A 14,194-nucleotide genomic window follows, 5' to 3' on the forward strand; every position below is an offset into this window, starting at 1 on the left:
AAGCATCACTGCTTCAAAGTGTTGAAACAACAACTGATGGAACTGGTTTTGCAACATAGCCTCCTTCCACATCCAGTCGTTTGACATGCCCCATGACAGACAGCAACATGACCATTCAGCAATTTTAACAAACATAACATGGATGAAGGGTGCTTCAAAAAACACAGCCCAACATGCCTGACAATGGTAACAGATCTTTGGAACAAAATAACTGTCTTCAGGTACAACACGCATCATGACAAAGTGTCTTCAGGTACAACATGCATCGTGACAAAGTGTCAACAGGTAAAACATGCATCATGACAAACATTTGCCTCGAGCAATATTATTTAAATGCATGGTAAGCATTATTTACATACTTCTGGTTTTAACTCTTCATTATGAATGGCAAATCAAATAAATTAGATTTCCTCTAAAACAATTTTACCAGAATTATATCTTAGAACTAAACACAAGAAAGAAGTCTTGAATGAGTCTTCATTTTATGTGGGTCCTCCCCCCCCCCCCCCCCCATGAGCTGGAAATGCTCCATGGGGTATTACATTCAGAACAAGAGAGGCCTGGCTTTCATGACAAAGTTGGTAATGCTCCATGGGGTATTACATTCAGATCAAGAGAGGCACGGCCTTCATGATAGAGTTGATAATGCTCCATGGGGTATTACATTCAGATCAAGAGAGGCACGGCTTTCATGACCGAGTTGGTAATGCTCCATGGGGTATTACATTCAGATCAAGAGAGGCACGGCCTTCATGATAAGAGTTGGTAATGCTCCATTGAGTATTACATTCAGATCAAGAGAGGCACGGCCTTCATGATAAGAGTTGGTAATGCTCCATGGGGTATTACTTTCAGAACAAGAGAGGCACGGCCTTCATGATAAGAGTTGGTAATGCTCCATGGGGTATTACATTCAGAACAAGAGAGGCACGGCCTTCATGATAGAGTTGATAATGCTCCATGGGGTATTACTTTCAGAACAAGAGAGGCACGGCCTTCATGATAGAGTTGGTAATGCTCCATGGGGTATTACTTTCAGAACAAGAGAGGCACGGCCTTCATGATAGAGTTGGTAATGCTCCATGGGGTATTACTTTCAGAACAAGAGAGGCACGGCCTTCATGATAGAGTTGGTAATGCTCCATGGGGTATTACTTTCAGAACAAGAGAGGCACGGCCTTCATGATAGAGTTGGTAATGCTCCATGTGGTATTACATTCAGATCAAGAGAGGCATGGCTTTCATGACTGAGTTGGTAATGCTCCATGGGGTAGTACACTCAGAACAAGAGAGGCAAGGGCTTCATGACTGTGTTGGTAATGCTCCATGGGGTATTACATTCAGATCAAGAAACATGAACTGCGTTTGAGACCAACAAAGCAATCATAAAAATATACTACACTGCAAAGAAGATCTGGCAAAAAGACATATGCACACACCCATGTGACCTTGACCTCTAAATTTACAAAGCATTTATATTCTGGCTAGAACATACCACAGTACCATGTTCAACCAAAACTAGATACTGTTCTATCATGCTTCTACAATTTTCATTATGCCATGTTGTGACCTTGAACCTTGAACTATGACCTTCTACCCTCAGAAAGACTTTGTACTTTTACAATGACTGATCATTGAACCAGACTTGATGATTCATCAGACCTCCTTTTTCTTGCACAAGGAAACTTTTACAATGACGGATCATTGAACCAGATTTAATGAAGATTTATCAGACGACCTCTCTTTTCCACAAGGAAACTTTTAATATCAGTAGCATATGCCATTTTGTGATACTGACCTTTGACTTCTGATTTTTAATTTCTTTATGAATCATACTGTACTCTTGATCAGTCAAAATGCCGAGTCCGATTAGGATTAAATGTAAGGTAACATCGAACGTTTTCCTATTTTGCCAATAATGACCTTGATCTTTGACCTTTCATCCTGCTGACATGTCAAAAATCAAATGAACTACAAGATCTTATTCATACCTATCATCCTACCAAACTTGGTTCCCATGTTGCATGTTCCTATGTTGCAAGCAAATACCAACATTAAATTTATCACCACACAGCCACTCAAATCATTGCAGTACAATAGTTCACCACACAGCCAATCAAATCATTGCAGTACAACATTTCACCATACTGCCAATCAAATCATCGCAGTACAACATTTCACCATACCGCCAATCAAATCATCACAGTACATTTCACCATACTGCAAATCAAATCATCGCAGTACAACATTTCACCACACAGCCAATCAAATGGACAGAATCACACACTTCACCACACAGCCAATCAAATGGACAGAATCACACACTTCACCACACAGCCAATCAAATGGACAGAATCACACACTTCACCACACAGCCAATCAAAATGGACAGAATTAGAATCAAACACTTCACCACACAGCCAATCAAATGGACAGGATCACACACTTCACCACACAGTCAATCAAATGGACAGGAACAGAAACTTCACCACACAGCCAATCAAATGGACAGGATCACAATCTTCACCACACAGCCAATCAAATGGAGAGCATCACACACTTCACCACACAGCCAATCAAATGGGGAGGATCACACACTTCATCACACACTTCATCACACAGCCAATCACACTTCACCACACAGCCAATCAAATGGAGAGCATCACACACTTCAACACACAGCCAATCAAATGGAGTGTACCATCGCAGTACAACACTTCACCACACAGCCAATCAAAGCACTAACCCAACAACCATGCTAGTACCCACCCTTTCCAACCCTCCCTCCCTCTCCGGTGTGCGCACTATCCCTTGCTGTACTCAATGTTGTTTCAATCTCGCCGTATTTTAAAACACATGCATACAAAACATGCATTCCATGAAATATAAATCACAATTTGTTCAACAAATAAATAAATCACTAATATGTTCCATAAATTCATGTATAAAAATTTGTTCAAAACATCCACATATGTTCAACAAATCAGTGGAAGTGATTTCATGTCAGGACATCAGTGTTCTTCTCATTTGTGCCCACACACAGTGTTAAAAAAAACTGTCTTCATTAACAACAAAAGATACTGAACAACACAAGTCATTACATAAAAGCAGCGTCTATCTTTCTCACAAGTGTTAAAAAAAAACCAACACAATTTGATATTGCTGTGACCAGCACACAGACAAAAGCAGTATGTTTCTCCATCACAGTGTTGTCTATCCACCTCAAGGCCCTGAACTGCAGACCTGTCTGTGGCGATGAGAGAGAGCTGAGCTCCCCTAGCAGTGGCTGCAGGGGTTGCAGCAGACAGGACAGGTATCCACTTCACGTTTACTGTGGTCCTCCACACCCCGCGCAAACATGCTAATCAGTTGGCAGTGTACCCTGCACAACCGACATCATGTACTGTTACTGTCCTACACACCACACTGTGACAGGGAAAGTGGTGAATGGAGATATAAAACAGTCACAACAGGGAGAGGGGTGAAGGCAGATATAAAACATCACACACACACACACACAGGGAGAGGGGTGAAGGCAGATATAAAACATCAGACACACACACACAGGGAGAGGGGTGAAGGCAGATATAAAACATCAGTCACACACACAGGGAGAGGGGTGAAGGCAGATATAAAACATCACACACACACACAGGGAGAGGGGTGAAGTAGATATAAAACATCACACACACACACACAGGGAGAGGGGTGAAGTAGATATAAAACATCACACACACACACACAGGGAGAGGGGTGAAGTAGATATAAAACATCAGACACACACACACAGGGAGAGGGGTGAAGTAGATATAAAACATCAGACACACACACACAGGGTGAGGGGTGAAGGCAGATATAAAACATCAGTCACACACACACACACACAGGGAGAGGGGTGAAGTAGATATAAAACATCACACACACACACACAGGGAGAGGGGTGAAGTAGATATAAAACATCACACACACACAGGGCGAGGGATGAAGTAGATATAAAACATCACACACACACAGGGAGAGGGGTGAAGTAGATATAAAACATCACACACACACATACACACACACACACAGGGAGAGGGGTGAAGTAGATATAAAACATCACACACACACACACACACACAGGGAGAGGGGTGAAGTAGATATAAAACATCACACTCACACACACACACAGGGAGAGGGGTGAAGGCAGATATAAAACATCACACACACACAGGGAGAGGGGTGAAGTAGATATAAAACATCACACACACACACAGGGAGAGGGGTGAAGGCAGATATAAAACATCACACACACACACAGGGAGAGGGGTGAAGTAGATATAAAACATCACACACACACACAGGGAGAGGGGTGAAGGCAGATATAAAACATCAGTCACACACACACAGGGAGAGGGGTGAAGTAGATATAAAACATCAGTCACACACACAGGGAGAGGGGTGAAGTAGATATAAAACATCACACACACACACACAGGGAGAGGGGTGAAGGCAGATATAAAACATCACACACACACACACAGGGAGAGGGTGAAGGCTGATATAAAACATCACACACACACACAGGAGAGGGGTGGAGGCAGATATAAAACATCAGACACACACACAGGGAGAGGGGTGAAGGCAGATATAAAACATCACACACACACAGGGAGAGGGGTGAAGCAGATATAAAACACACACACACACACCAGGGAGAGGGGGTGAAGTAGATATAAAACACCACACACACACACACAGGGAGAGGGGTGAAGTAGATATAAAACATCACACACACACACAGGGTGAGGGGTGAAGTAGATATAAAACATCACACACACACACAGGGCGAGGAGTGGAAGGAAGTGAATCACTAACTGGATGTGCAGGTTGGGATGCTCCAGGACCTCCCCATCACAGTTCCACACGCTGTTCTGGGAAGGACTGTGCTTCATCAGCTGATTGCCGCTGCCTCGAGACACCTGGCTGCTGCCTGACACCCGACTGCTGCCCGACACCTGACTGCTGCCCCGCGACAGGGAGGGGGCACTGGGCCCCATGCCCAACTTGTAGGGGTCAGGGGAGTGCTCCACCTCCACCTCCCTCCCCACAGTCCCCTCTCCCCTCTCCTCAGGGTCGTACGCTGGCTGGAACTCGAATTCTTTCACACGGAACACCTGCACGAAGCTGAAGTCAAACTGCAAGAGGGAACAACACGTGTGTGTGTTAGAATGTGTGTATCACATGAGTTTATATCAGAACGTGTATATCAGATGTGTGGATGAGAATGTGTATATCAGATGTGCATATGATAATGTGTACCAAATGTGTATGACTATGTGTGTATAAGATGTGTACATCAGATGCGTTTATGAAAATGTGTGTATCAGATGTCTACATGAGAATGTGTGTATGAGACCTGTCCATGAGAACATATGCAACAGGTGACAGGTGTGTCTATGAGAATGTGTGTACCACATATGTCCATGAGAACATGTGTAACAGGTGTGTCTATGTGAATGTGTGTACCACATATGTCCATGAGAACATGTGTAACAGGTGTGTCTATGAGAATGTGTGTACCACATGTCCATGAGAACATGTGTATCAGGTGCATCTATGAGAATGTGCGTACCACATATGTCAATGAGAATATGTGTAACAGGTGTGTCTATGAGCATGTGTGTACCACATATGTCCATGAGAACATGTGTAACAGGTGTGTCTGAGAATGTGTGTACCACATATGTCCATGAGAACATGTGTATCAGGTGTGTCAAGAAGCATGTGTGTACCACATATGTCCATGAGAACATGCATATCAGGTGTGAAAAGCCTGTGTGTACCACATATGTCCATGAGGACATGCGTACCAGGTGTGTAAAGTAGAACATGTGTATCAGGTGTGTAAAGAAGAACATGTGTATCAGGTGTGTAAAGAAAAATGTGCCTTACCACTCTATCCTCATGCCTCCCCCATGTCGCTCATTTCATCCACAAGTGAACAAGTACAACCTCACAACCATACTAAAACCACCACCACCAAAAGAACAGCATTACATCACTGTATTTCCCTCTGGTCAGCTATTTTCTTCATTTAACACCAGGCTTCTCTCCACTGGGCAAGCCTGCCTCAGTGCTAGGCCACAGTTGTTTTGTTTCCTTCTATCAGCAAGAGAAATGTCTTTTGCAATGAAAGTGGATTTGGCTACGCAATTCTACCAGGGACAACTCTCTTATTGCCACAGGTTCTTTCTTTTATGGGAACTAAGTACTTGGCATACAAGGAACCACATTTTTCATCTCACCTGAAATACTAACACCCAGACCACAACTCAAGTTACAGAGGATGGAGAAGCAAACATATAGTGGTGTGTGCATGTATCAAAGCCAGCACCTTCACTTGCTGTCAACCTTCTGCCCACCACACAGGTGAGCGGTTTTTAACAAGACTCAGAATGCCATGCGAAGGAAGTAACTCAGCAACACACTCACCACAAACAAATGTCAATAAAAAAAATTCTTTTTAACTCGCCATTTGCAGAAATGTTAAGAAAGAAAACACGCAAGTCTGCCATATTTTCCCATTTTAAACTAACTGGTACAGGAGAAAAACAAAGGAAAATAAAATGCAGACAAATTCCACTTCCAGATTCTCCAACACTGTAAAAAAAGAATTCCTAATGCTCAGAAAGTTATGGATAAGAGGCACAAAGTGATTTTCAAGTTTAAACAAAGTACTGAAACTTTCTGAAACAAAAAAAAATCATCCTTTATGATCTGTGCACACTGATTTACTTTTACTGTGATGAAAAAAAAAAACCCACAAAAAACAACATGCATACGAGTCTGAAAGTGTTACTTATATAGGAAGATACTTCGAACTAGTGAGGGAAAAACAGTTAAATTATTGAACATTATATCTCAAGCACCCCATGCAGTGTGTATCTCTCAAAATCGCTCTGGTTCATCACCATCTTTTCCAAAAATGGATCCAAAAGTCAGATATTCTGTTTACCCACCATTTTGCCAAATACCCTGTGAAAAAAACTGAACAGCAGCAGACCTACACCAAGGAAAGTCCTGCAACAAAGCTCCAAGGAGCAGCTGGAAACGGCCCTGCAGGGAGACTATACAATCACAGATACATTCTGGGACATGTGACAGAGGAAGTAGTTGACCCCTAGTATTGGTGGTTGATCTTGGTTGATCTGGTATTCAGTTAGAAAAAAAAAAACAGCATTTAAGTCAGTCAATGTGGTTGGCAAAGGGTTAAAAAGCCATTAAAGAAGTGACTGACACACCCACGGACCGGGTTAGAGTTGTGTTTAGGAATGACTGACACACCCATTGACATGGTTAGAGTTGTGTTCAGGAATGACTGACACACCCACTGACATGGTTAGAGTTGTGTTCAGGAATGATTCACATGCCAAGTGACCTGGTTAGAGTTATGTTTAGGAATGACTGACACACCAAATGACCTGGTTAGAGTTGTGTTTAGGAATGATTCACATGCCAAGTGACCTGGTTAGAGTTATGTTTAGGAATGACTGACACACCCACTGACCTGGTTGGAGTTGTGTTCAAGAATGACTGACACACCCACTGACCTAGTTACAGTTGTGTTTAGGAATGACTGACATGCTCACTGACATGGTTAGAGTTGTGTTTAGGAATGATTCACATGCCAAGTGACCTGGTTAGAGTTATGTTTAGGAATGACTGACACACCCACTGACCTGGTTGGAGTTGTGTTCAAGAATGACTGACACACCCACTGACCTAGTTACAGTTGTGTTTAGGAATGACTGACATGCTCACTGACATGGTTAGAGTTGTGTTTAGGAATGATTCACATGCCAAGTGACCTGGTTAGAGTTATGTTTAGGAATGACTGACACACCCACTGACCTGGTTGGAGTTGTGTTCAGGAATGACTGACACACCCACTGACCTAGTTAGAGTTGTGTTTAGGAATGATTGACACACCCACTGACCTGGTTAGAGTTGTGTTTAGGAATGATTGACACACCCACTGACCTGGTTAGAGTTGTGTTTAGGAATGATTGACACACCCACTGACCTGGTTAGAGTTGTGGTTAGGAATGCGGACCAGGTGCCTCAAGTAGTTGAGGCGAGAGCAGGCCATGACAAGGATGAGGTCAATACAGCCATCACCCAGGTGAGTGAAGGGTGACATGCCCTCTGGACTCAGCCCACACCGACAGCTCACGCTCACCGCGTTGATGGCAATGAACTTCCCCGACACCTTGGGCCAGCTGTCCATCAGCTGCTCTGAACACACCATCAACACATCATCTGACTGTCATCTGTTCTGAACACACCATCAACACATCATCTTGCAGTCATTTGTTCTGAACACACCATCAACACATCATCTTGCTGTCATTTGTTCTGAACACACCATGAAACGTACACCTTGTTGACTGTCATCTGTTCTGAGCACACCATCAACACATCATATGACTGTCATCTGTTCTGAGCACACCATCAACACATCATATGACTGTCATTTGTTCTGAACACACCATCAACACATCATCTGACTGTCATCTATTCTGAACACACCATCAACACATCATCTGACTATCATCTGTTCTGAACACACCATCAACACATCATCTGACTGTCATCTGTTCTGAACACATCATCAACACATCTGACTGTCATTTGTTCTGAACACACCATCAACACATCATCTGACTGTCATTTGTTCTGAACACACCATCAACACATCATCTGACTGCCATTTGTTCTGAACACACCATCAACATATCATCTTGCTGTAATCTGTTCTGAACACACCATGAAACGTGCATCTTATTTACTATGTATCTGATAAGCATTTGAAAAAGCTAAAGAAACAAAAACCACATCTGCTGAAACCTTTCTAGACTCTATAATGCTGAAACCTTTCTAGACTCTGAAACCTTTCTAGACTCAATAATGCTGAAACCTTTCTAGACTCTGAAACCTTTATAGACTCAATAATGTTGAAACCTTTCTAGACTGAAACCTTTCTAGACTCTGAAACCTTTCTAGACTCTATAATGCTGAAACCTTTCTAGACTCTATAATGCTGATACCTTTCTAGACTCTGAAACCTTTCTAGACTCTATAATGCTGATATAGGGTTCTACATACTGACTGTCACTTTTGCAAAAAAAAAAGTAAGTTTTCTCTTACTTTCATGGATGATAAGGACCATACTTTTCATCCTTTGTAAAACATAATGTTTTATCTTTATGTCTATTACTGATGCCTGGAATGAGGGAAAACCTTTCAATTTTAACTTATTACACCCAAAACACTGGTAGGGTAACACTGTGTGTGTTCATGCCAATGCTCAACCATCAAATCCCAAACAAACTGAGGGTGGGTTGTTCCTTTTTATTTTTTACCTTTGGACTGCTATATCAACCAGGGAAGGGACATAACTCCTGAACTGCCACATCCTATTACAAACGTCATTTCATCATTTTAGTGACAATGTCCGAGAAAGTTCTCTAGCACTTTTTTTTTCTGTCTCAAATTTCAGTATGACCACAGGCAAGATGTTTGCAGTGAATTTCGTTCTGGAAATTATGGTTGAAACAGTTGATTTAAGTATCTACAGGTGATGCTTGATGTCAGTGATTGATGTAAAGCACTTATCAAGCGGTCTGACAGTGCTGAAAGGGTTAATTTCAACACCACACACTACATACAACAGCCAGTCTGACAATGCTGAAAGGGTTAATTTCAACACCACACACTCCATACCACACTCAACCTGACAGTGATGAAAGGGTTAACTTCATCACTACACACTCCATACACCAGTCAACCTGACAGTGATGAAAGGGTTAACTTCAACCCTACACACTCCATACACCAGTCAACCTGACAGTGATTAAAGGGTTAACTTCATCACTACACACTCCATACACCAGTCAACCTGACAGTGCTGAAAGGGTTAACTTCAACACCACACACTCCATACAACACTCAACCTGACAGTGCTGAAAGGGTTAACTTCAACACTACACACTCCATACACCAGTCAACCTGACAGTGCTGAAAGGGTTAACTTCATCACTACACACTCCATACACCAGTCAACCTGACAGTGATGAAAGGGTTAACTTCAACACTCCACACAGCAACAAACGTGACAGTGCTGAAAGGGTTAACTTCAATACTACACTCTACATACACCAGTTAAACTGACAGTGCTGAAAGGGTTAACTTCAATACTACACTCTACATACACCAGTTAAACTGACAGTGATGAAATGGTTAACTTCATCACTACACACTCCATACACCAGTCAACCTGACAGTGCTGAAAGGGTTAACTTCAACACTCCACACAGCAGCCAACCTGACACAAAGCAAAGGTGACATACAGCACAGCACCTTCAGTAAACTGTGAGTGTGTTCAACACACTATGCCTTCTGACCAGGCTGAAAAACAGACTTTGTTCAACACACAATGCCTTCTGACCAGGCTGAAAAACAGACTTTAAAATGATTACCTTCTTCCTTTTCTTCATGTCCCGCTCCCAGATCTGAAACAACGTCCAGTGACAACAGTGTGAGTGAATCATCATCACCAACTGAACACATCATAAAATAATGTCCATTGACAACAGTGTGAGTGAATCATCATCACCAACTGAACACATCATCAAACAATGTCCATTGACAACAGTGTGAGTGAATCATCATCACCAACTGAACACATCATTAAACAACATCCATTGACAACAGTGTGAGTGAATCATCATCACCAACTGAACACATCATTAAACAACATCCATTGACAACAGTGTGAGTGAATCATCATCACCAACTGAACACATCAAACAACGTCCAGTGACAACAGTGTGAGTGAATCATCATCACCAACTGAACACATCAAACAACGTCCAGTGACGACTGTGAGTGAATCATCATCACCAACTGAACACATCATCAAACAACGTCCACTGACAACAGTGTGAGTGAATCATCATCACCAACTGAACACATCATAAAATAATGTCCTGTGACAACAGTGTGAGTGAATCATCATCACCAACTGAACACATCATCAAACAACGTCCAGTGACAACAGTGTGAGTGAATCATCACCAACTGAACAGATCATCAAACAACATCCAGTGACAACAGTGTGAGTGAATCATCACCAACTGAACACATCATCAAACAACGTCCAGTGACAACAGTGTGAGTGAATCATCATCACCAACTGAACACATCATCAAACAACGTCCACTGACAACAGTGTGAGTGAATCATCATCACCAACTGAACACATCATCAAACAACGTCCACTGACAACAGTGTGAGTGAATCATCATCACCAACTGAACACATCATCAAACAACATCCAGTGACAACAGTGTGAGTGAATCATCACCAACTGAACACATCATCAAACAACGTCCAGTGACAACAGTGTGAGTGAATCATCATCACCAACTGAACACATCATCAAACAACGTCCATTGACAACAGTGTGAGTGAATCATCATCACCAACTGAACACATCATCAAACAACGTCCATTTACAACAGTGTGAGTGAATCATTATCACCAACTGAACACATCATCAAACAACGTCCAGTGACATCAGTGTGAGTGAATCATCATCACCAACTGAACACATCATTAAACAACGTCCAGTGACAACAGTGTGAGTGAATCATCACCAACTGAACACATCAAACAACATCCACTGACAACAGTCATCATTGCCGACTGAACACACCATCAAACAACGTCCAGTAACAGTAAAAATGCTATTAAAAAAAAAAAAAAAGGAAAAAAAAAAGAGAAGAAAAATCAGATCTGATTCAGTGAGTGACACCCACACCAAGACATGTTTTGTCTACGCTGACAACTGAATGCGAGTGGAGTTAACTACTGCCAGGCTTGTTTATAAGTCTTCTAGAAATCAACCTTGCATCCATCTACTTTATGTACTGCAGTGGTTTCCAACTGAAAAAAAAACAAAATACAAGTTCTTCTGTCTCTGCTTCAAAGTTATCACCAGCTCTGCTCCTCAGTATCTATCCAAACTTTTCCATGTTTCCATTCCCTCCAGGACCCCTCCATCCTCTACTAACACCAAGCTTTTTCACCTTCTTACTTTCACATACAACCAGCCTCTTTTTCTCAGCAGCCAAGCTCTGGAACTCTCTACCATACTCTCTCCGACACAGTCAGTCCCTAGAGTCTTTTAGGTCAGGCCTGAAAACATAATTATATCTTTACACAATACTATGATTAACCTATTCCCTCCCAACCATTTAAGATTATTTGTTTTTTTGTGTTTTTTTTCTCAAGGCCTGACTAAGCGCGTTGGGTTACGCTGCTGGTCAGGCATTTGCTTGGCAGATGTGGTGTAGTGTATATGGATTTGACTGAACGCAGTGACGCCTCCTTGAGCTACTGATGCTGATACTGTTTGTGATGTGTGTGCAGGAAGAGGTGAGAGTGGGAGTGTGATTGCAGTCACCTGTGTGTGTGTGTGTGTGTGTGTGTGTGACAATAAAAAATAAGTGCATGGCTTCATTCTCTTTTTAATTTTTATTTTAGTGAGTGTGGTTTTGTGGGGTGAGGTTTGAGAGGGAGGATTTGTGCAAGCAGGCACACTGCATGTTTTTGTATGCATTTGTTATTGTGCATTTCATTGTTAATGCTCAGGGCTTTTGTATCATTAGACTGGACATACCAAGTGTCCTATTACTATTATCATTACCATTGTTAACTCATTCTACACCACAGCTACATGCCTGCTACATCTCCCCTGGACCAGCACTACATGAGACCACTGCAGAAAAAAAACAGGCAGTTCACATAAACAGTGAAAATTGGTGCAGAATTGTTGATTTAATCGGTAAAACTAAGCTTCCTTTTCTTGCTTCCCATATCCGTAAATGGTTCAGTTTAGAATGCCAAATGTACCAAGCAAGAATTAATGAAATTAGAATTGTGTGTTAGTACGAGAATACTCATACCTGGTTCACAGAGGTAGTAATCATGGTATGAGTTAACACACACCTGGAGTGGTGTGAGTTATGTTGTCATGATTTTTTGTAGAGTCCTTTCATAAAGGTAGGCTACTCTATACACTAAGACTAACAAACTGGAGACCAAAACGTTAACCAAATCTGATCATCAGATATTAGCGTAAGGCTTTGCAATGCAGTACACAAAGAAGTTAATGAAGACCAGGTTGGTTACATCAAAGGCAGAAACATTTCTACAAATGTAAGCACAACAGATAATGTAAATAATCATTCAAATAAAGCAATAAAGTTACTAACTCACTGCTGACTACTCTAAAGCTTTTGATTCTGTATCAAAACCTTTTTTTGCTTCACATATAAAATGGATTAAGATTTAAACAATGGAATTTCCAGTAGTACTGACAATGGAGGTTGGCTTTATGAGCCATTTCTTGCGGCATGTGTCATGTGGATTCAGACAGGGATGTCATTTTTCTCCACTTGCTTTTGTATTAGCAGTACAACTTCTTGTATCAAAATCAGAAATAGTTCTGTAGAAGGTGCTGAATCACTCATATCTTACCAGATCCAATCCCTTTGAAAATAAAGCAATCAGCTGGTGATACATTATTTCTTAAAGTAAAGAAAAATGTTAAGTCAGTAAAAATGCTTAAAGCAAATGCTAGATTTTTATAAATAAATGCACATAAAACAAAAGCACTGAGAACAGGTCAACAAAATGTTGAACAGATTCCACTTACTTTAGTTAGCAAAATATAAATTTTAGGCACCTACTTTAAATCAAATGGAATGGCAATAGAAATTGACAACTGGACTTGGACTTGGACCAAATGAACTTCTTGATTAGGGAATGGAGTAAACGTGACCTTAGCATCATTGACAAAGTTATAGTTATAAAGATGTTTCCTACCAGTTAGTTTACATATGTAATGCAATGTGCTTTGCAAGATAAATACCACTTTATATGTCTTTTTAAAACAGAAAAAGCAGAGTAACAGGAAAGCATCTGAAAACGTTAAAAGTAATGGAAGCTGATTTTGAAGCATGTGGGGTTACAATGATTATATGATTAACCTACAAAAATGTCTGTACTTACTATGGGCCGGAACACTTTTGGGGGCCTCTGAACAACAGAACTAGACACTGATACCAAAACAGCATCAAGGAAAGTT

At 41.4% G+C, this 14,194-nt stretch overlaps 1 protein-coding gene across 2 annotated transcripts in view; it reads right to left on the bottom strand.

The window, feature by feature from the left end:
* Window positions 1–489: 489 nt before the first annotated feature.
* Window positions 490–14,194, bottom strand: part of LOC143284622 (ceramide kinase-like) — a 50,448-nt gene continuing 36,743 nt past the window's right edge. The window contains exons 12-16 of one of the 2 annotated variants that reach the window (XM_076591479.1): window positions 14,119–14,145; window positions 10,521–10,553; window positions 8,066–8,277; window positions 4,858–5,177; window positions 490–3,382 (exon numbers count right to left, since the gene is read on the bottom strand). In XM_076591479.1, coding sequence (XP_076447594.1) covers window positions 3,277–3,382; window positions 4,858–5,177; window positions 8,066–8,277; window positions 10,521–10,553; window positions 14,119–14,145 — 698 coding nt within the window. In that variant the 3' untranslated portion in view covers window positions 490–3,276. The remainder of the gene's footprint in view (window positions 3,383–4,857; window positions 5,178–8,065; window positions 8,278–10,520; window positions 10,554–14,118; window positions 14,146–14,194) is intronic. The other variant, XM_076591480.1, reaches the window with a different exon arrangement.

Source organism: Babylonia areolata, chromosome 8 (genome assembly GCF_041734735.1).
Source record: "Babylonia areolata isolate BAREFJ2019XMU chromosome 8, ASM4173473v1, whole genome shotgun sequence".
Classification (NCBI taxonomy): domain Eukaryota; kingdom Metazoa; phylum Mollusca; class Gastropoda; order Neogastropoda; family Buccinidae; genus Babylonia; species Babylonia areolata.